The 23861-nt window shown below is 46.3% G+C and overlaps 1 protein-coding gene across 1 annotated transcript; it reads left to right on the top strand.

Moving 5' to 3' along the window:
• The first annotated feature begins 3750 nt into the window (after positions 1 to 3750).
• ECM1 (extracellular matrix protein 1) lies at positions 3751 to 18127 on the top strand. The gene is made up of 7 exons (XM_044271233.1): positions 3751 to 3916; positions 11442 to 11513; positions 12663 to 12997; positions 14141 to 14611; positions 15659 to 15879; positions 16435 to 16522; positions 17414 to 18127. The coding sequence occupies exons 1-7, from the start codon at positions 3853 to 3855 to the stop codon at positions 17570 to 17572; spliced, it is 1410 nt and encodes a 469-aa protein (XP_044127168.1). The 5' UTR covers positions 3751 to 3852; the 3' UTR covers positions 17573 to 18127.
• Positions 18128 to 23861: the final 5734 nt, after the last annotated feature.

Below are 23861 nucleotides of genomic sequence, written 5' to 3'. Positions count from 1 at the left end.
CTCCTGATGTTTGTGTGTTACTTAGCCTCACCTCCTGCCACCCTGTTTCTCTCGTGTGCATTACCCCGGTGGATTTACCAGACTTCTCTCCAAATCAAACATGCCCGCTCTGAGGCCTGTTGACATTCAGCTTCTGTAATACAAGTCATTCATCTTGTGGTCACCCAAATTACAGGCTGTTAATTCCAGCCGTACACGCCTAAACCCTGCAGGTAAGCCTACCCCTAAGCCTGTGTACATTGTGAAGTCCCAGTGGTCTCCAGCAAACCACAACTCCCAACTCGCCTGGACACGCTGACGATCAACTGTTTTGGGGTAGCTCTGGTGCAGGAGCTACACAGCCCATTGACGTGAATGCTGCAGTAACCCGTTCAATCATTAACGGTGGACAGAGCTACCCCCGTGGAAGTTCGGGTTCGCCTGAACTTCAGGTCGAAGATTGGGTTCGGGACCTGAACTTGACCCCGAACCCCATTGAAGTCAATATGTGGACCCAAACTACTATATTCCGTTATAACATGGTTATAGCGGAACATAATGGCACTCTTCAGACAGAATGCAAAAGAGTATGACAATTTAGGGGTTAAAAAAAACCACAACTCTCCTCATCCACTTCATTGCGCTGCCGCAGTGTCTTCTATCTTCTTTCAACAGGACCTGCGATGACATCATCGCAGGTACTCTGGTAGGTCCTGCTGAATGAAGGTAGAAGACACTACGGCAGCGCAATCAAGTGGATGAGGCGAGTTGTGTTGTTTTTTTTGGGGGGGGTTTTAACCCCTAAATTGCCATACTCTTTTTTGCATTCTGTCTTAAGAATGCTATTATTATTTTCCGCTATAACAGAAAATAGTAGTTTGGGTCCCCATATTGACTTCAATGGGGTTCGGGGTCAAGTTCGGGTCCCGAACCCAATCTTTGACCTGAAGTTCAGGCGATCCCGAACTTCCCTAGTCCTCACCATTAGGCCCCTGCACATTCCATAAGCGGTATGTAAGTACCCCTCCCCCATCACATAGAAGCAGCTGCTCCATGTATTCTGCCTGTCCATTATTAAAGGGGTTAGCCCATGTCACACGTGGCCTATGGCTAGGGTATGTCACCATTGTCAGATAGATGCAGGTCCCACCTCTGAGACCTGCAACTATCTCTAGATGGGGGCCACCAGAGTGCACCGCACATGTGCAGTGTGCTCTCCATTCATGTCCACTCTGTGTGCCCATGTTCACTTTTAGATGCCCCGTTTTAGAGATAGAAGCAGGTCCCACCATCCTACCGAGAGGCCACCAGTGTGTGAGATGGGCTCACCTCCTTAATACTGATGACCCAACCTTAGGCTTGATCATTAATGTCAGATTAGCAGTGGGGGTCCCAGCTGCGCTGGAACGATCAGCGCTCTGTATAATGGATGGGAAATGTACTGCGAGCTCCGTCCCACGTGAATGGAGCTGACACAGCCAATGGACAAGCGTGGCGCTGTTTCTGGGGGGGGGGGGGGGGAGCACTCCCTTTTTCTAATCCTGGCCACCCCAAATAAAAGGGACTGTTGAAACAGCGCCACTCTTCAGTGTGGGTTGTGTCTGGTACTACATCTTGGACCTTTATCAAATCAGAAGTGCTCCCCCCCCCCCCCCTCAGCATGGGACGAGAGCAGGAATCTGAGCTCTTACTGGAAGTTTGTGTTATACAATGCAGCGATAGTCTCTGAATCTCATTCCCAAAAGTCTTCTGGAAATAACGAGTCCCAGCAAGTCCCAGTGAGAACCAGTTGTGCAGATTCCTGGCTGCGCGCTCTGTTTACATACAGACTGGGTATAACGTGAGCCCACTTCTGGGTATAACATGAGCGCCTTCCCTTCTTACAGCTGATGGGTGGGGGTGTCGGACCCCTGCTGATCTGATATTCATGAAGCCCGGAGAGACCCATAACACCTGGACTTGGGACCCGAAGTTTAACCCTATTCTGTGCTACATCTGCACCTCATCCTCTGATACTTACCCAAATATACTGTTCTTTCATAGCAAGGGTGTACGTGACCGAGAATGGGGTCTCACGGCTATGCTACCGAGCAAACGCAACTACTCCCATGACTACTGCTGACCATATACTTGGGTACTCTTTTTCTACCCACCTCCAAATCCATTGCACAGCTGCAGAGTTAAAATCTGTCTGCTTGCAGCCACCACTAGAGGGAGCTTACTGAATTAGAATGTATACAGCTCCTACTGAGCTTTGTAATAGATCTGTCGTCACTTCGCTCCCCCTAGTGGAGGCTGGAGGTACTACGCCTGCATTGGGATTTAATAATGTACAATACTGATGTCATCCATTATTATGAACTGTTTATCTGATAGTGGCCCTGACCTTATTTCTCTGTCTGCAAGGATGAATTCTCCTTCACTGCTGATGATGAGGATGATGAGTAACCGGCTCATTGTAATAACTGAACGCAGGATGGAGTTTCCTAGAGAAGTTTTTCCTGAAATGGATCCAGAAGTGTACGGCTTCCATCTTGGTTTCTGTAAGTAATCTATCACCTTAATTACACGACTCATGTCTCTATCATTCTTTAGGTCTAGGAGTCTAAACTCCACAGAGTTCATGGATAGCATTCTAGCTGCCACCACTAGGGGGAGCTCACTGAAGACTGATTTATACAGCTCCCAACGACCTTGCTTATCTGCCTTTAGCTCCCCCTTGTGCTCGCAGGTGGAATAGTATTATTCACCTTTTAGTAAGACATTGATGAGGAGGGAAGGGGTGATAGAGGGGATACCCCAGGAGGTTCGGGAGGGTTATGGAGGATCAGGCTGCAGACAAAAGATGGACCTTATAGTTTATAGTGTTTTTGAGATCCCTTTGACACATCCCTGCTGTTCTTTTTTGCTCGGACTCCTAGACAAACCCATTTGGTCAAAGTTGTAGGAGGACGCAAAGAGTACAGTAAAGTTATCAGAGGGTGGAGAATATGACCTGAAGATCGATCTCGAAGAACAAGACCGATTCCATATTTCGTGGTTCCTTTTGGGAGGCAATAAGGCAATAGACCGACCTTTTACTGTGCCACACATTGAGATTTAGACTTTGAGACGGGAACCTTTCACAGATCTATGATTGTACGGTGCTGCTCTTAAAGGGATATTCTGATCAAAGCTACCACGTTTCAAGCTGTCCCATCCACTAGGAGCGTACTCTCCAGTCCCAAATCTGCCCCAGCTCAATGACTTGCTCCTTGACCCATTCCTCTCCATGCAATAGAAAAGAAATGGGAGCATAACTGGGCCCCCCAGAGACCAGCAGAATTGTAGTCAGGCTTGGACCTCTAGAGATCAGCTGTAATCTGTGGAGGGAAACCATCAGCATGCTGGGAATTGTAGGAGAGCGGCAGGTTAGGGATCACTTCACGCTCCTAACCTGGTTGTGGTGTGAGAGCGATCCTGACCGCAGTGCCCAGCCGGTGTCGTCACTCCGTAGCCATTGCGTATACCAGGCCTCCAGTCACTTTCTCCTGGCAGACTTTCATAACGATTTCTTAAGAAATAGGATGTGGCGGTATGTGATTTCTCAAGAACTCCCTGTCCTCCAGGAGCGCCCCCCCCCCCCCCCCCATGTGTGCAGTATATAAAGCATACATTATATATCCCCGCAGTATATAGATGAGTCACTCAGGATCCAACCACAACAACATTAGAATCTGCTGCAACTGGGATCACAAGACGGAGGCGGGCAGTGACCCAGCGGGTGTGACTCAGCAGGCACAGGGGTGTGGACCTGCGCTCCTTCATATACCGGGGAGTCAGGCACTCACTGCTCATCCAGGAGCACAGACCTCCATCTAACAGGCTGCAACCATGAGACGCCCAGCGCTGGGGATAGCCGCACAGCTGCTTCTGCTGATCTGCTCTGTGTACACAGGTAAGACAACCTCCTACTAGTGCCGCGCTGATGTAGCAGAGCTCAGTTTTATCACAATGTGTAGAACATGGGATCTTTTTGTTTTGCTATATAATTTATCTTAATTATTCAGACATTCCCTCTATGAGACCACCACCCAAAATCGGTCTTTCGGAGAGGTTTTACTGGATTTATGCGCACATTTTATACAGGTGCTTTTTTTAAGCCTTCAGCAAATAGCATTTTTTTATGCAGAGGAAGTCAATACAAGGCACTTACTAATGTATTGTTGTTATCCATATTGCTTCCATTGCTGGCTGGATTCATTTTTCCATCACATTATAGACCGCCTGTTTCCAGGGTTACGGTCACCGCGGTGGTCGTGCTTGCACACTATAGGAAAAAGCACTGGCCTATGTGTGCTGGTCACCAGAGAGACCGGCGCTTCTTCCTGTTGTGTGCGAGCACGACCACCACTGATGGATTACAGGGTGGTCGTAGCCATGGAAACGAGCAGTGTATAATGTGATGGAAAAAACTAATCACGCCAGCAAAGGAAGCAATATGGACAATTACGATACATTAGGAAGTGGTTTGTAGTAACTTTCTGCACATAATAAATGCCCATTGCTGAAGTGACATAACCCCTTTAAGGGGTGTTCACACTGAGTTTATTATATGTTTTTTTATGTACTTAAATCCCACTTCGGGATTCCCTGTGGATTTCTGGATACGTTTATATATCATTCCGATGATGGGAAGTGTAAATGTGGATTCAATGTGGAATCCCCACTAAGAATGGATTGTCGCTTTTCCCATGCCGCGATGGTAGCTGTAAGTCTAGGTGTCTTTTATAGAGGTTTTTTTTTTCACTTAGTTCATGGCCACATGTTATATTGTTTTTGTTTGTTTTTTCCCCCCCTCTCTTCCTGACCCCTGACATGCCCACCAATGGCCTAGTGTAAAAATGAAACCTAATCCCGGACAACGCCATGTTACATAACGAACTAACCTATGTGCACTCCCATGGTCCCCGCCATGCTTCTTCCTATAGTGTGCAAGCACGACCACCGCCGATGGGTTGCAGGGTGGTCTGTAACCATGGAAACGAGCAGTGTATAATGTGATGGAAAAATGAAGCCAGCCAGCAAAGGAAGCAATATGGACAATAACAATACATTAGGAAGTGGCTTTTATTAACTTGCTCTACATGATAAATGCCACTTACTGAAGGGAGACAACCCCTTTAAGTGCAGACTCTCGCAACGTCTGCCCTTTCATTTACAGGTGTTTCTCTGCCTCGGTGGACATGTAATTATATCGTGTGCAGTTGTTACTAAGACCTTTACAATCTCCCCGTTATGTCCATGTCTCATCCTAATTAACGTCACACACCCATTGTTATTGGCCTCATCGGCACAGAGATGTCCCAGAAAGTGAGGGCGACCTATTTACTACTGCTTTTAATAGCTTTTTATATGATTTTGGGTGGTTTTCATTGCTTCTGTCTCTGCTATGTCCTAGATTTTAGATTATTTTAGGTATTGTAGATGCCTAATAATCGGTACATAGTGATTCCCATGGCAAAAAACGGAGTACCCTCCACCGAATTTACTGGCGTGGTAACGTAATGCAGTTATTGTGTGCACTGCCACTCGGGGTCACTATTAGGGGGCAGTCCGGTCACTATTAGGGGGCAGTCCGGTCACTATTAGGGGGCAGTCCGGTCACTATTAGGGGGCAGTCCGGTCACTATTAGGGGGCAGTCCGGTCACTATTAGGGGGCAGTCGGTCACTATTAGGGGGCAGTCCGGTCACTATTAGGGGGCAGTCCGGTCACTATTAGGGGGCAGTCCGGTCACTATTAGGGGCAGTCCGGTTGGAGTCCGGTCACTATTAGGGGGCAGTCCGGTCACTATTAGGGGGCAGTCCGGTCACTATTAGGGGGCAGTCCGGTCACTATTAAGTTCACACAGCAGTATTTCCAAGTGGATTCCGGCACATATACCGCACCCCCTTGCTTCGGCTAACATGCTGCATAAAAACTAGATTTCTGTTGTGGAAATAAATGTCGAATTAATGCCAACGTGTGAACAGAACATCCCCTTATTAGGCTGCGCCCGTTACTGTTATCCTTGTGCTTGAGGAAACTGTCCAAATACATGACTGAAGCTATTCACACCGTGAAAAACCGTTCGCGTCGGTGACCTTTTAGAATACATTCGGCTGCTCCGCAGCTTTCTATTGTCGACTGGACCACAAACACGATCCTCTTGTCCTCGTACATAACAATGACACCCCAGGTGATAGGAAAAAAGGCTTCCTGCAGAGCCACAACATTCGAGAGCTGGGAAATGTGCACGCCACGGGGTCTCCATTGTAACGCAGCGGGCGATGTTCTGTGGAAAACTCCAGTACTGTTATGTTCAGCAGTTCTGGATTACGTGACTGTGGGAAAGCTTGCCGATGATAAATGGGCGGCCAAAAATAACAGATCAGAGGGCAGAGGATACCGCAGGTATCTAGGAGTCATTAACACACTGCAATAAGGGGTGTGCAAACCTGGTGTCAACTTTATCTCGAGGTCCCAGTAGTCAGAACTGTAAGCCCCCTTTGTCCGTTCCTCACAATGGCCTAGTAATCGCATCACCCCCAGCAGTCATGGCAGAGCCCAACAGTCACAGCAGGGCCTTCTCCCTCAAAACTTTCCTCAACAGGGAGTAGTCCGAATAAGGCTGGAGGCCTGGACTTGGCTGATGTTATGAGACACAACCTACAAGAATCTATAGTCATCTGCCCGATCCTGCGGTGCTTGAGTGGTAAAGTAAACCGGGCATTGAGGGGCACAGACACATGCAGGACGGGTGAAGAGATGTTATGAGACACAACCTACAAGAATCTATAGTCATCTGCCCGATCCTGCGGTGCTTGAGTGGTAAAGTAAACCGGGCATTGAGGGGCACAGACACATGCAGGACAGGTGAAGAGATGTTATGAGACACAACCTACAAGAATCTATATTCATCTGCCCGATCCTGCAGTGCTTGAGTTGTAAAGTAAACAGGGCATTGAGGGGCACAGACACATGCAGGACGGGTGAAGAGATGTTATGAGACACAACCTACAAGAATCTATAGTCATCTGCCCGATCCTGCAGTGCTTGAGTTGTAAAGTAAACAGGGCATTGAGGGGCACAGACACATGCAGGACGGGTGAAGAGATGTTATGAGAGACAACCTACAAGAATCTATATTCATCTGCCCGATCCTGCAGTGCTTGAGTTGTAAAGTAAACAGGGCATTCTCCTGAAAGAGTCTCGTTTGTCTATGCTCTGAGCATTTTATCCGCATGTCGGGAAGATTATGTCCGCTGGTCTCAACTAATCTGAGCATTAGAGGACTTCTCTCGCAGGGCAGGGGGCGCCGCGCTCGGGAGGTGTAAGGACATGTCTTGAATACCTTGTCATTACTGAGAGTGGGAGGTAAAGGTGGCAGCATTGTGTGTGGGCATGTACCAGATGTAAGAACGTCGAGGCTGCGGAAAGGAATTTTTTTTATATTTTTTTTATATATGACGAAAAAAAAACAACGCAGCTCCTCTCCGGAAGATCTCCTTGTGTTTATCCTTATTTCTATTTCATAGGGAACTGGTTCACATTGAAGAGACCAAGCAGATATATGGAGACTTATGTTCAGGCAGTGCTCCATGGGGAAAAAAATATTAGCTCGGGTCAGAGTGACCCGTCTACTGGCAGCTTCGGGGCTCTTGCCCAGGGGTGTAGCATTAGGGGTGCAGAGGTAGCGGTAGCTACGGGGCCTAGGAGCCTGAAGGGGCCCAAAGACACTTGTGCCGCATAAGAAGACACACAAAGCACTGAGGGAAGGGGGGCCCCAAGCTGAACTCTTGCATCGGGGCCCATGAGCCTTTAGTTAAGCCCCTGCTCTTGCCCATCATCAGTAGAGAGCTAGATGAAATCCTTAGACTCAGCTGGTTCTCATTGAAGACTTATTTTGAGGCCATGCTCCATAGGAAAGAAGAAGATGCAAATTGGCTCCGGTAAGGCTGTAAGTGGCTGTTGCTGGGTTCTTGCCCCTTGTCAGCGCTGATGAGGGAGAATAACCCCGAAACAGTTGTCTACAGACTGACCTGAGCTAATTTGCATATATTTTTTCCCATGGAGTATTGCCCTGAAATAAGTCTCCAAACAACTGTCGGGTCTCTTCAATGAGAACCGGTGAATCCCCACCACTTCCTTCGACCAAACCTACTCTGTACTAAGGACGCCCCCCCAAAACAGTCTCTCTCTTCCTTTTGGAGGGGTCTCCGATCTGACATTAGCTACTTTACATGGTTGTTTTTCTAGAATGCCACCCGCCGTATGTACGCAGCTCTCTTATTGGGTATGGATGTCCATCAGGCGTGGGTTGTGTGTGGTGTCTATACACCATTCTCTTCAGTGGAGTAGAGCTGCAATACCAGACACAGCCTGTGGTCAGATGTGGCGCTGCCATATTTTGCTAATCCTGGACGACCGCTTTTTAAGAGCGTTAATGAATGTCTCTCGGGACGCACTGGGTGTCGTATTGTGTAATCTAATATTCCAGTAAGGTGACTCACTTCTGGAGAACTGGCAAACCCTAGAGACAGTTTATGTCCCACACGGGATAATTGTTTTATTAGTTATCTATATAGGTCATCATTTTATCCGAGTAATCAGTGTTATTAAATGCCGCACCCAGATCCCTGGAGGGTTCAGCGCCACACAGAGGATGGTGCTTGGATTCCAAAGCCGTACATGGACCATGCTATTCTAAAACGTAGGCAACCAGCACTTACAGCCTCGGGTTTGGAAAAGTTTACACGTCCCATCAACTTAATTCCAGCTTATAATAAGATTACTATGACAAACTTGCAGACTTGACACAAAAAAGAGGAACGCAGTTGTGTGTCACTTCTGTCTTCTACAGGCTGGATTTTGGGGAAGTTCACAGGGAACGCAGGTCTGGCGTGGTGTTTACCATGATGATTCATAGCCACTGTTTACATTGGATTGTTATGACAATGAAGAATCCTTAGGTATCTGGAGGTTTATTTACCCAGGGCATATGGACAGGATTTGTCTTGAGAGAGGAGACTCCCTTTAAGATTACATTTAAAGGAAATCTATCAGCAGCTGGACTATGTAGGGACTGCTAAAATGAGGACAAACATGCCTTTTGTGGAGCTTTTATCATCAGGAGTAGTGCAAATATGAACGTTTATTCTGACAGGTTCTGCTTCTGCAAGTGTCCAGGAGGCGGAGCTTTATTATGACGTTCGCTCTGCATTGAGCTGCCTGACAGCCCCTCCCCTCTGAAGCTGTATCATCCAAACAGGAAATCACTACTGCTGTCAGTCAGAGTAGAGGGGAGGGGTTGTGAGGGAGCACTTCACAATGAAGCTCCGCCTCCTGGGCACTTTGAGAAACCGAATCTGGCAGAATAAAGCTTAATATTCCCACTACTCCTAGTGAGAAAAAATCCACAAAGACAGTTTTTTTTTGGGGGGGGGGGGGTTTTCCTGCTCTCCCAAGGACCTACCTAGTGTTGTCAGCAGTTCAGCATGTTCAAAACTGCTGACAGACTCTTTAAAATATAGGTACATTTGTGTGGTGTCTAAAACGTAAATCTAACGTTTTGTGAATACAGCTCCTGTGCAGTCCTGTGTTTCTATGGTTACAGGCTACAAACTGCAAAGTCTGATTCTGTACTCCATTCCTTCTTCTGTCTATCCTTTAGGCAGTAGAAGAAGGGAACGATCCATCAATGCTGGATCTGACTACACAGTTTTAGTAGTCTGCACCCATGGAGATAGATAGGTCTGCGTAGGAGCTGTATACGCAAAATAGTTGTAACTGATCTCCTGGCACCCTGACTGGGTACCTCCGTTGATGGATGCTCCTAGTGCATCTCGAGGACTCCAAGCACTCCACTTGGCACTGTAACCACCACAGACCCCACGAACCGCCACAACTTGGTTAGGGTCTCGCCAGTCGTCCACCCACGCTGGACCCAAGACCGGGCTTCAGCTTCCAGTGGGTGAACCTCTCCTTAATCCAGAGAGCAGGAACCAGGAACAAGCTCTTATAAAAGTTTATACTCAGGGGAGTATTGTGATATAGCAATCACCAAGAGTGTAGTTATCCCATCCCCCAAACATGAGCCAAGACTTTATGAAGGGGTAAAGCAGGACTCTTTAATGAGCACAAAGGCATTTCTTATATACAGTTTTACTCACAAGGTTACCACCCTCGTGGACCTTGTGGAGCACAGGACACAAAGTCACTCAATCAACATAGTATTGTACACTTAGACACTCCCAGCTAATGTACACAAACCCCCCTCTTCACGTGATACAAATAACAAAATACAATGGGCATTGTCTGTGACACAATCAACTAAATACAATGGGCATTGTCTGTGACGCAATTAACAAACACAATGGGCATTGTCTGTGACGCAATCAACTAAATACAATGGGCATTGTCTGTGACACAATCAACTAAATACAATGGGCATTGTCTGTGACACAATCAACTAAATACAATGGGCATTGCCTGTGACGCAATCAACAAAATACAATGGGCATTGTCTGTGACCCAATCAACAAAATACAATGGGCATTGTCTGTGACGCAATCAACTAAATACAATGGGCATTGTCTGTGACGCAATCAACTAAATACAATGGGCATTGTCTGTGACGCAATCAACTAAATACAATGGGCATTGCCTGTGACGCAATCAACTAAATACAATGGGCATTGCCTGTGACACAATTAACTTAATCACCCACAGGCAGAAACCATACATTTTTCCCAAAACACCTCAAAACCCCACATATCCCTATACATCCATGGACAGCTCTGATCTGGGCGAACAACATTTCCCAAAATAACCCAGATCCAGGCAGGGGTTCCCGAATTCCATGGAAGTCTACCTTCTCCTTCAAAGTTAGTATATGGGCCATAATCCTGAGGCAAGATGCTGGCAAACAGGCCCCTCCAAAACCCAGTGGCGAGGTTATTTTCGCCACGATAGTAGAGAAATTTTAAACAAGATTTTTTGTTAATTTTTAATATTTTAAATGCATAATAATGGAAAAGATCTGGTTGCAAAAGTCTACACAGTCCCACCACGGAAGAAGGACTGTGATGTAACTGCGTAATCGGACAGATTTTTGTGGTCGGTAACTGTCCCCAGCATCTGTTATTACCGTAGGGGACCAAGATAATTTAGAAAAGGCAATGAAAAATGAAATGTCACCTGCCGAGAAGAGGAGCTGGAGGTTTGAGTCTAACATGGTGCAATATATTGGCATTGGGCACAGAAATCATTCCTATGGTCATCTTGGAGCTCGAGAAGAAAGAAACATTAGGTTTTATTTAAAGGGAGAACTCTACCGTGAAGGGACTTGGTGAAGCTTTAGAGCTAAGATGCCCATACCTATTAGATTAACGCTGAATGATATGATATAATCCTCTAACTCTTCAATATTGTGTTTTTCAGATGATGAGATCGATGACTACCACATGTTACAAAGAGAGGTCGAGCCCCAGATTCTACTGGAACAACGTGAAAGTAAGACCCGTTTTCTCTTTGGGAGGCTTTACTCTTGAACACCATGTTACTGCATGTATCATTGAGAAATCTTAACTTACTAAACCTCTGCTGGCTGTGGCTGGAAATAAGTCAGCACAACTAGCATTTTATCCTAGGTCAGTGGAGAACTTGAGAGGTCTCCTAGTATCCAGAACTAAATAGCTCTGTCTCTAGTCACCACTAGGAGGAGCTCCTAACATGAACATTGTATACAGCTGTATAGCTCTGAATGCAGTGAGCTCCCTCTAGTGGTGACTGATTGTATCTTCAAACTTCACTATACAGTGAGTATAATAGAGAGGGCTGCTACAGTATGTGTGCCAATTAATTAATCCCCCCCCTCCATCTCACCTCCTGCCGGTCCTCTGGCTTAAAAAAAAACATAAATCAATGCAGATATGACTTTTGCATTAATCTATGAACAATGTATATTGGTTTGTGAACCCTGCCCTTATTTCCTATGTGGCGGGCTTCCCACCAAACATGCCCTGCCGGATCTCTGCGGCTACAAGTTAGCCTCATTAATCGTCTATGCCCGTTTGGTTTTTGGCTGCTCGCAGTATGCCCAGTTTTGTCTTCACTTTGCATTTAGTATGCCAGCTTTTGTCAGGTAATGCCTGGGCACACATGCTTATGTCCAAAAGGCGGTGGTGTTTACCATGCAGGTCGGCACAGGTCCACTCCTGGCCTCAGGTTGGGTCTGGTATTGCAATACCACACCCAAGCTGCAGACAGGTGTGGTCCCGTTCGTTTTATTTTATTTTTTTATTCTGAACAACCCTCTTCAACAAGAAATGATATTAGGTCTAACGCTCTGCACGATTTCTTTCTTAATATATCTTCATAGTGGGCAGAGTTGTGTCTTTCTAATACACAGCTCCAAATCGCCTGCCTTGACGTAGACTAGAAAATTCAGAAATTCTGCCTGCTTGAAGCCACCACTAGGTGGAGCCCCCTGTTTATGGATTTATACATTGCATTCAATAATAAAAAATTATGCCATGATCTCCCCCTAGTGGTAGCTGCAGGATGTTATAATGTTATCATTTACATTGGGGTCTCCAAGGCTTTGGCCGACCATCATAGATCTAGGTTCTACTTAACTTTGCATTTTCTTTTTCCTTCTAGTCCAGCTTCCTTTTTTAATCCAAGGAGAACCCGAGCTTAGTCCGCGTGGAAGAAGACCCATATCCGTTTGTGGTGGACGGGAGCTTTGTCCTTTGGATGGTTTGACGGATTCCTTTGGCAGCAACTTGAACACTTTCCCTCCAGGACGACCGACCCATGACAACATCGGAAACATCTGCACGAAGAGTCGTCCTAAAACCCGATATGGGGCCCGTAACTTTCCTCGGAGTGGGTTTTCCCACCTCAGAAGACAAGGAGATGCCATCAACGAGCTAGAAGAAGGGTTCACCAGATGTTGTCGTCAGTCAGATAAGCTCCAGTGTGCGGTGGGAGTGGTAAGTGTCTAATTCGTCCAATGTCACTGTAATGGTGGTTTTTATTTGGTACTTCATCACTACCAGGTGCCATGTCCAGATCTCCACGGTAGCTTGAAGATCCACTCTTGTCCAGAGTGTTTTCTTATTGTGGACATGAGTCTGAGGAACCATCGAGGGCTACACTGGTGAATGCATTAGGTGTTCTGGTGACCACTGCACAATATGGGTGGTGCTGGTAGGTGACACATTGGCCATGACCACAAGCACCTTCTCTGCATGATTCTGAACACATTTCCATAAATAAATAGTACGAGCAAAGTTAAGATGCATTGTAATATATCCGAGAAAATGCCCCTTTCTCCACTTATCAGCTACTTATTCTTCTGTCCCCTGCACTGATCATTCCCTCACTTCACTTCTAAAAATCCAACCAGAGAAATGAAACTGACTATAAGGGATCAGGATATAGCTGCTGTGGACAGCAATCTATGGAGAGGGCCGGAGGAGCTGCTCAAGGGAGACAGTGGCACAGACGCTGGATTATCTGTGTATAATGTCCACCACACCTGTTCTGCTTCTAATGGTGCTGCAGAGAGATAGGAAAGCAAGGTCTCCTCTGTTTGCAGTGTATGGGAGACATTATAGTCTCTAGTCTAAAAAGCCATAGGAGACAGACTTAATCTGTGAGTGACATTTCATGTCTGGGGATGAGGAGAGGAGTCTGATAAGTGAAGAAAGAGGCGGAAGTTCCTTCTTTTGATTCTACTATTGATTTATGTAAAGTTCTTTCTAGTCGGAGGTAATCTTCAAATGCAGCGCATTTCAAAGCCTAAGGGCTCTACGAGCGGATGCGTGAAAGAGAGCCAAGCCCCGTTCCGGACAGCAGAGACACGGAGCAGTAACATGACTGATGATGCTCCGTGCCTCTCTGTGATCTTTTTACTACAAAATCACAGCGAGGTAAAGTTGTCACCGTGATTTTGTAGTAAAGAGGTCACAGATCATGTTAATGCTCCGTGTCTCTGCTGTCCGGAACGGGGCTTGGCGGATTACCCGCTCGTGTGAAAGAACCCTAACCTTTTACCTTCATCGGGCTTCACAGATGTAGAGGATTTGTTCCCTGGATCGGACTGTAATATAAAGCTTTTCGATCTCTTCTAGTGGAAGAAAGCCTTGGAGGATTTCTGTTCCGCCGAGTTCTCGGTGAAGACACGGCACCACCATTGCTGTAAGCAGTCTGGATCTCAGAGGGAAACCTGCTTCCACGATGATGCCTCCAACCCAAGCTACGTCACGACTGCTGCCCTGCAGGAGATCGTCGGTGAGGATGCTGCCGCTGTGGGGGCAAGCCGTCGCAGCTTCAAGGCCTGTCCTCCCGGCTCGCCTAAATGTGAGGAGAACACGGACAGCCGGTATAAGCTGTCAGATCTGGCCTTCCCACCTGGAGAGCCCAAATCCAGCAACATCCAGAACATCTGCAAGCTGAGGAAATACCGCCCACTGTACGCGGACAGCCTGCTGCCAAGCAGTGGATATGGTCATTACATCCGCCGCGCAAAAGCCATACAGCGCATGGAGGGCGAGTTCAATAAATGCTGCAAGACGGACGACGTTTCCTGTGCTCATAATGGGGTCAGTAACACCAGCATCACACCACACACTGGTCAGAATAAAGGGTTTCCATAACACCCCGTACAGTATAATGGCGAGGGGCAAACGTGTATGTGGCGGACTCTCCCACAATTCTCCTTTACCCCTGCCGCCAGTTCTGGTAGGCCCCCCATCTAAAACATATGTATAGGTATGGTCAGAGTAACCCTTTAATTATCAGAAATGAATGTACTGCTGGGGGTTGTAGTGTTCTCCGCACATAGATGACAGAATTGATTGGTCATGATGGGATTTGTAGTGGCCGACGTATAGAATTCTGTCTGTAGAATATAATAGAATTGTATTATGGCCATGTTGGGGGTTGTAGTGTTCTATCTATACAGTACCTGTATTATGATCATTTCTGTGGCTTGGGTAATGTTGAGAGTTGTAGTCTTCTCTCTATAGCATACAATGTACTTGTGTTATGATCATATCCATGGGGCGGGTAATGTTGGGGGTTGTAGTGCATTAGAATATAATATACTTGTGTTATGATCATGGCCATGGTGCGAGTAATGTTGTAGAGTAAATTGTACTTGTATGATGATCATGTCCCAGGGGGCAGGTAATGTTGGGGGTTGTAGTGCTATCAAATATAATATACTTGTTTTATGATCCTATCCATAGGGCGGGTAATGTTGAGGGTTGTAGTGCATTAGAATATAATATACTTGTATTGTGATCATATCCATGGGGCGGGTAATGTTGGGGGTTGTAGTGCATTAGAATATAATATACTTGTATTATGATCATATCCATGGGGCGGGTACTGTTGGGGGTTGTAGTGCAGTGCATTAGAATATAATATACTTGTATTATGATCATATCCATGGGGCGGGTAATGTTAGGGGTTGTAGTGCATTAGAGTATAATATACTTGTATTATCATATCCATGGGGCTGGTAATGTTGGAGGTTGTAGTGCAGTGCATTAGAATATAATATACTTGTATTATGATTATATCAATGGGGCGGGTAATGTTGGGGGTTGTGGATGTTACTGACCTTTTCCCTTTCTATTGCACAGTGGGAGAAAGTTCTCGGAAAGTTCTGTGCCAAAGAGCAGCTGGTGAAGACCAAACACCACGAATGCTGCAAGAAGCGGGACCAGGCCTCCATGTACAGCTGCTTCGCTAGTGAAGCCCCGTTCCCGGAATATGACAGAGAGGTGGAGGTGCTGGACCTCGGGAACATAACCGAGGACGGCCTGCAGAAGCTGTGCGGAGAGACCAAGCTCCTCACTAAGCAGTAAGCCCCTCTTCTACCCACAGCACCCTGGGGTGGGTTGGAGGGCGTCACATTTATAGGGAAACCCACCTTCCCTCTCGGCTTTGGGTCAAACCTCAGAAACGAGGAAGATATACATAGATATATATTTTCTTAATATGTATTCACCATTAGAAGAGAAGGTGATAAAACTAAGAAATGCCATCGCCGATTGATGGGGGCTCCAGGAGTTAGCTTTCTGTCGATCGGGGGGTCACAGTATGGAATGAAGAGATCTTTCCCAGATTTTTTGTGCACAGAGACACTCCTATCCTGCGCACACAGCTCAATTTACGTGGCCCCCTTTCTAGCTACATACCACAACATATTATGATGGGAATACCCCTTTAGAATAATCTGAGCATTGTAAAAATCTACTGGGAGCACAGCGCCATCTAGTGGACATACTCAGTACTGCAGTGACTGGTAAAACACTCCTTACCCTACAGATTACATTGATGTAGTCCCTCCTGTACACTACAACCATCTTGTGCTATCAGTTTTTTCACCCAGATTTTCACTTTCTTTCTCCCTCAGGAAACAGATGCCGTTACTGGTGTCTAGTCTGAAAAACGCGTGCTGCTCCCTCCCCCAGGACGAGGCGCTGCAGTGCGCTGCAGAACAGGTACGTGTCCAGCCAAAATCAGGACCACAAATTAGCTCGCAAACAGACTCAGGACTGGGGTCTTCCAACCTTTGGCTGTGTCGAAGCTACAACTCCCAGCATATACACACTTGCTCAACTTTTCTCGGGACTCCCATAGACGTGAATGGGAGTTGTAGTTTGGCTACGACGTTGCTGACCGCCCTGCTCTAGCGTGTCGGTCGGACATGCAACTAATACAGGACCTCTGTTTGTGAGGGTCCATAATTAAAGGGGGTTGTCTTTTCTTTTGTCACCAAAGTAAGTGATAGCTTAACTAATTTTCTAGATCTCTGTTTGCCGTCAGTGAATGGAAAGATGCTTGACCTACTCCTATTCAAACATGGCAGCAGCACAAATCTCTCTCCTCCTCTACACTCTAGGCCAGGCGTGCTCAACCTGCGGCCCTCCAGATGTTGCAAAACTACAACTCCCAGCATGCCCGAACAGCCTACAGCAAGGCATTGTGGGAGTTGTAGTTTTACAACAGCTGGAGGGCTGCAGGTTCAGCGTGCCTGCTCTAGGCGGATAGCTCCTACCTGCGCTCACACACAGTAATGGAAGCAATGTTTCCATTCACTGACAGCAAGCAGACAACTTGGCCATAGCTCAGACTTGGCTTTATTAGAATTTTGCATATCTTTAAATTAAACAACCCCTATAAAGGTTTGGACCATCCCTTTTAAGAGTGCAGCCCCCTCAAATTCGACAGAACCCCTAAGACCCAATGTAAACTCTGCCCATGAGATGACTAGGGTGCGTACTCTGTAAAGGGGGTGTCTAAAGCAGATGTCTCCTTTAAAGGAAGCCCCCACCTACATGCACAGGTACCTTTTTAATATATATATATTTTATTTTATTTCCCCTTTACAGAAAGAAAAGTTCATTAAAACCGTGTGCGGATCCAAGAAGGACTTGTGGAAAGACACCCAGGCCTGCTGCTCCAAGGACGACCAGGAGAGGGAGCAGTGCTTCACTTACTACCTGCAGAGCGTCTCCATGGCCGTTTCACATAGAACCAAGGGGGAATAGGCCTGTGCTATCACAGTGAATAGCGGACACAGATCTATAGCGCCCCCAGCCCTTTCCTGACCCAGGACAAGAATTACACTTTTTATCTTTTTTTCATATTTTTTTTTAACCCAGAACACACAGGTCGGATTTGCAATTTTTGTGCATCTTTTCTATATAAAGCTCCTGTCCATTAGGGGTCTACTGTAATGGGTTTTGTGTAATTATAGCTGTAGCGCAGGGTCGCCCTCGGCTGGGAGGAGCTAAGGACTAGTGGTAGGGTTTGGCGGGTGTGTTGTGATCCAGTGGGTGTGGCTCCTGTAAGCTTCTTCTATCCACACCGTACAATTACTGCTTTGTGATGGTGTGTAGATGGTGGAGCGCAGTCAGGCGTACATGGCCAAGAAGGGTCTTTTTTTATTTTTTAATAACCACTTTTTGCAGCAGCTTCAGGTTTCACATTTTCCTTTTGTTCAGATTATGATGTTGAATGAACTGATTTTGTAATGGTAACATGTGGCCTGTGTTTTGTACGTGCAGTTGTGATAAAGAAATTGAATAAAAAAACTTGTGTGACTTTGTTGTATCATTTCTGAAGACCCCGCCCCCGAGGAGCTGAGAATTAACTGTTTATTGATAGATGTTGATTATAACAAAGATGGCCTTGTCACTAGGTCTCTACATCTGACCCTGGGCCCCTGTTCTCCTGCCTTGGATCCTGCTACCCCTTATATCTGACATCAAGGGCTACCAGGAAGGAGACCCAAAATCCAGGGTGTTCCCCGAGGGGAAGAAGAGTTGCGCTTCTCCAACCTCTGAACACGTAGCCTAGCTGGAGAAGGGGTGGCCACTGTGAGGACTACAACCACCCTGGTTGACTTCCACCCTCCTCTCCGGCCCTGCCCGCTGGTACACATCATGTTTCTTGGTGTCACCAACAGGATATTGTTTCTGTCTCCTGTTGAGGTCCCTACACAGACTTTATTGAGCTAAAAAGTGTTTATGGTGTGAAAACGCTGGCCATACTTTGCTGTAGAGAGTATTTCTAACCACCCCGTTGGACTGCACCACAAATAAGGCCGCTTGCCGGCCCACAAGGGGTTAACTTGAATTTGGACTGCACCGTCACTACTGTGAAAGTGCCCCACGAAGTGCTGGAAGACTGCTGAGATAGCCCTGCTACCATCGGGAAACGAGTGTCCCGCTCACCAAGAAGGAACCAAAGTGGCTGCCTATAGTTCCCGGGGTGGAAGGAAGACCCGGCCAGGCTGCAAAGGCAGTAAATCATGGGAGGAAATTTGCACTGCATATGATTTTGCCAGCCCAATATGTACGGTAAGCAGCAGTAGGTCACCACGCCTGAGAGCACCATGGGCTGGGATTGAGAGTCCAAGCCATAGCAGGTGGAGGCAGCGTTGGGACTTTGCAACCTTGATGAAGTTACTTTCATCTTGGAGCTCAGTAATGACCAACCACCCTCATCAGCAACCATCTGCATGATCACTGCAGAGAATGAGGTGGTGAATCGCCCCTGGGCCAGGGTGACACTTACCGGACCACCCCAAGCGCTGCTGTTCAGGAAAACAACTTCTGGAGGAATTAAGTCAGGTGTCAGGATGACTCTTAATGTTAAATGACTGTTCATAAGGAGGATGTTACCTGTCCTGCTCATCCAGTCCTTCCCACCCCAACTGAACCCAAAGTGACCTGGCCAAAACCTTTTCGCCGTCATTTACCCACAGGTTCGGGAAGAAGAGCAGGTAATAACCAGGGCAGGAGCCCTGGCACCTCCTTCTGCATCTTCAAGACAGCGTGTTACTCCGATAGCAGTAGTTGCCAAGCCTGGGGCCGCCACCACAAACTATACAGGGAGACTTCTGCCAAGAGCAAAGAACAGGGGTCCACCCTGCAAGAGCCACTGAAATGATGTGGTGGCACCTACAGCGCCAAGCCAAAATGATTCCAAAAAGAGTAATGTGCTGCACTGGAAAGCCCGAGAAGCGAAGCATGTTGGGAAGAAACTAAACTAAACGAACTAAAGAAACCAACTAAAAGTCCAGCACCAAACATCCACAGCTGCGACAGTCGCCCCCGATCATCCATGCTGGCACTATCGTCTGCACCCACGGTTGAGAAGAGCAGTAAGGATCCAAAATCACCTGCCTGACGCCTAGGTCATTAGTGACTGTTCAGAGAATTACTTTAAAATAAAGGAAGTGGTGTTATCCTCTCGTGCTAGATCTTTAGCTAAAGTAACAAAAAGGAAGGTAGGTCCGGACTTCCTATAAAACACGTAAAAAAGTGTATATTTAAAGGAAATCAACATAGAGCAGACCCGTAGGTAAAAGCATTCAGTATACTTTATTATACTCAGTTTTCCTCTTTCAAGAACACATATACAGCGCTGATCAAAAGTTTAAGACCACTTGAAAAATGGCAAAAAATCATATTTAGCATGGCTGGATCCTTAACAAGGTTCCAAGTAGAGCTTCAACATACAACAAGAAGAAATAGGAGTGAGACACAACATTTTTTGAGCATTCAATTTAATGAAAACAACGAATAAACTTAAACAGGCTGTTTTTCAGCTGATCAAAAGTTTAGGACCACACCTCCAAAAAAACCCGAAACCAACCCCCCCCCCAAAACAGAAATCCAACTTCCAAACATGAACTCAGTAATGAGTAGCTCTGCCGTTATTGTTTATCACTTCCAAAATTCATTTCGGCATGCCTGATGCAAGCGTTTCCATGAGGTGAGTGGGAACATTTCTCCAAGTGGTGAAGACGGCCGCACGAAGGCCATCTACTGTCTGGAACTGTTGTCCGATTTTTGTAAACTTCCCTTGCCATCCATCCCCAAAGGTTCTCAATTGGATTTAGATCAGGGGAACATGCAGGATGGGCCAAAAGAGTGATGTTATTCTCCTGGAAGAAGTCCCTTGTCCTGCGGGCATTGTGTACTGTAGCCTTGTCCTGTTGAAAAACCCAGTTGTTACCACACAGACGAGGGCCCTCAGTCATGAGGAATGCTCTCTGCAACATCTGGACATAGCCAGCGGCCGTTTGACGCCCCTGCACTTCCTGAAGCTCCATTGTTCCACTGAAGGAAAAAGCACCCCAGACCATTATGGCGCCCCCTCCACTGTAGCGCGTCGAAAACATCTCAGGTGGGATCTGCTTGTCATGCCAGTAACGTGGGAAACCATCAGGACCATCAAGGTTAAATTTTTCTCATCAGAGAATAAAACTTTCTTCCACCTTTTTGAATGTCCCATGTTTGGTGCTCTCTTGCAAAGTCCAAACGAGCAGTTCTGTGGCGTTCAAGGAGACGAGGTCTTTGAAGACGTTTTTTGAAGCCCTTCAGTCTCAGATGCCGTCTGATGGTTATGGGGCTGCAGTCAGCACCAGTAAGGGCCTTAATTTGGGTCGAGGATCGTCCAGTGTGTTGACGGACAGCCAATTAGATCCTCCGGCTCAGTGCGGGTGAAATTTTTTGGGGTCTTTCACTTGACTTTTTTGTTCCAAATGACTGTCTTACTGCGTCCCACCTCAGCAGCGATGGCGCGCTGTGAGAGACCCTGCTTATGCAGTTCATCAACACGACCACGTTAAAAAAGGGAGAGATTTTTTGCCTTTGCCATCACAACGTGTGACTCCCTGACAGAGAATGACAATGAATCTATATCTTTGCACAGATTTGGCCTTTTAAAGGCATGTGGTCCTAAAATTTGGATCAGCTGAAAAACAGCCTGTTTCAGTTTAATCGTTATTTTCATTAATTGAATGCTCAAAAAATTTTTTGTCTCACTCCCATTTCTTCTTGTTGCATGTTGAAGCTCCTACTTGGAACCTTGTTAAGATCCAACAATGTAAAATATGATTTTTTGCCATTTTTCAAGAGGTCTTAAACTTTTGATCAGGACTTGTACAATAAAAAAGCTGCCCGACCCGGGTCTCTCTTCTGCTCCTTTTGGGGCGTCTCTGTTTCAGTTATTTAGGGCGGGTTTTATAGCCGCATCATAAAGACACATGACTTACACACATTTAGCGTCTTTTTAGACTCCTTCTTTACCAAAAAGGATATAAATATATATTTATCCCTTCTCACATTTATTCTCTTATATCTTTATACTAAAAATTACTAAAAATCTCAATTATAAACCATGAGAGAATATTTTAAACCTATAAACTCCACTTTCATTATATCGAATAATTAAAAAACCTTCTTCCTACGGTAGTCTTCTCCATATTTATCTTAAAATTCTTAAAAACTTTTCTCTAAAAATTCTATCTCATGTCATATATCTTTGCCACATATAAGCGCTGGAACTTCCGTTATTTTTCAGTACTGTACACAGAAGCAACTATCGTCATATCCATTGTCCTATAAATATACTGATATATTAGACACCTAGATATCATTTCGCTATAATGTTATTTCTCTCACTGTCACTCAGCGCTGATAGCCTAGCACCAGGCAGTGAAGTGTCATGAGAGCCAGGCCAAGCAGGTGGCAGTCAGGGTGCTGGTGAAGGATGACCAGAGAAGACAGTACTGCCCAGAGGATGCCATCTGCCCAGCTCTGCTGTCCATATACCAGGCCTACCCGTATTACCCCTTGATATACCGCCTGGTCAGGGAGACAAGTGACTCCGACTGTTAGGTGTGGGGTGACCAGGCGGTATATGAAGGGGTAATACTGGTAGGCCTGGTATATGGACAGCAGAGATGGGCAGATGGCATCCTCTGGGGGATATATCTTACATGGGACTATATGCTGGAGGGGCTGAAGGCAGACTGCGAAGAGAGGGAGGGTGGGTGATATTATTTACATGGGACTGTATGCTGGAGGGGCTGAAGGCAGACTGCGAAGAGAGGGAGGGGGATATTATTTACATGGGACTGTATGCTGGAGGGGCTGAAGGCAGACTGTGAAGAGAGGGAGGGTGATATTTACATGGGACTGTATGCTGGAGGGGCTGAAGGCAGACGGCGAAGAGAGGGAGGGTGATATTATTTACATGGGACTGTATGCTGGCGGGGGCTGAAGGCAGACGGCGAAGAGAGGGAGGGTGATATTATTTACATGGGACTGTATGCTGGCGGGGCTGAACTCATTGGAGTGATTTATCTTACACGGAACTATATGCTGGAGGGGCTGAAGGCAGGGGGAAGGTTGTATTTTACATGGGACTGTATGCTGGAGGGGCTGAAGGGGGCCATAATTATTACTATAATACAGAGGGGGCCATTATAATATTATATAATAATACAGAGGGGGCAATAATAATAATAATACAGAGGGGCCATTATAATATTATAATTATAGTTATGGGCACTACGGGGGGAGGGGAGGTCTGTTGTCTGAGGATGATAGTAAAGTGGGTAATCTAAAAACATTTTCCGTGAAATCTACAGAGACGAGACGCGGCTGAAAGAAGGTGTCATGACGGTCCTATCTCCGAATTAAGACGCTGAGAAAAGTCTACATCACAGGAGACGTCACTGGATGTAACAGGTATGGTGCGGTATTCTACTGTATATTTCATAGCAATGTATGTTATGTCCATCAAAATATCTTTTTTTTTTTTTTTGGGGGGGGGGGGATATAGAATTTGGCCTACACTGCCGGAGCCTGGCCCCAGACTTCAGGTCACACTGTGCGTGTTATGAATCCTGTGGCTTCACACCCATCTACTAGATTATTTGTACACAAAGAGTTAACAGTGTGTTATCTGTGGTGTTACATAGGACTGCAGGTGACATCTACTGCATTATTTGTAAGAAAATAAAAAGGGGCGTGGTCACATTTTGGAGGGGGCGCTGCAATACTTTGCTTGCCCCGGGTGTTGGCAACCCACGCTACGCCACTGCTCTAAAGTCCTCGGTGACCACATGTTTGTCATGTTCAAGAACTCTGTGCCTAGAGAGACCGTCATGTACAAAAGCCCTCTGTGATATGTTTCAGCAACCATTGAAGTCCCGTGCCCAGGGATGCACTTAGGCCGTAACACCCCCCCCCCCCCCCCCCCATCCATTTTGAAGCACTATTTGTTGAATCAGACTAATAGGCTTTATTTTAGCACTTGCCATGGACTAATTGCCATATGCAATGGACTGTACGGCACTTGTCATGGACTGAACCTGTATAGTGAGATCACTGCCCCCAAGTCATAGTGCTAAAGATACCCTCAGTCCTAGTCACACTCGCTATGTTGAATTGCACTGTTAATATTCTTATGATATGCTGTCTTTCAATGAGGAAATGACAAGAATGTGTTTCAGATCACAGGAAATTATGTGTCAAG

The sequence above is a fragment of the Bufo gargarizans genome, chromosome 11 (assembly GCF_014858855.1).
Source record: "Bufo gargarizans isolate SCDJY-AF-19 chromosome 11, ASM1485885v1, whole genome shotgun sequence".
In the NCBI taxonomy this organism is placed as follows: domain Eukaryota; kingdom Metazoa; phylum Chordata; class Amphibia; order Anura; family Bufonidae; genus Bufo; species Bufo gargarizans.
This window is presented reverse-complemented; position numbering and strand designations above follow the sequence as displayed.

What these genes read in the sequence shown, in the direction of transcription:
- ECM1 (XM_044271233.1), top strand. Translation starts at nt 3,853, where the DNA reads ATGAGACGCCCAGCGCTGGGGATAGCCGCACAGCTGCTTCTGCTGATC. An exon ending in TCTACTGGAACAACGTGAAA is followed by an intron (nt 11,514 to 12,662) that starts GTAAGACCCGTT and finishes TTTTCCTTCTAG; the next exon opens with TCCAGCTTCCTTTTTTAATC. An exon ending in ACCAAGCTCCTCACTAAGCA is followed by an intron (nt 15,880 to 16,434) that starts GTAAGCCCCTCT and finishes TTTCTCCCTCAG; the next exon opens with GAAACAGATGCCGTTACTGG.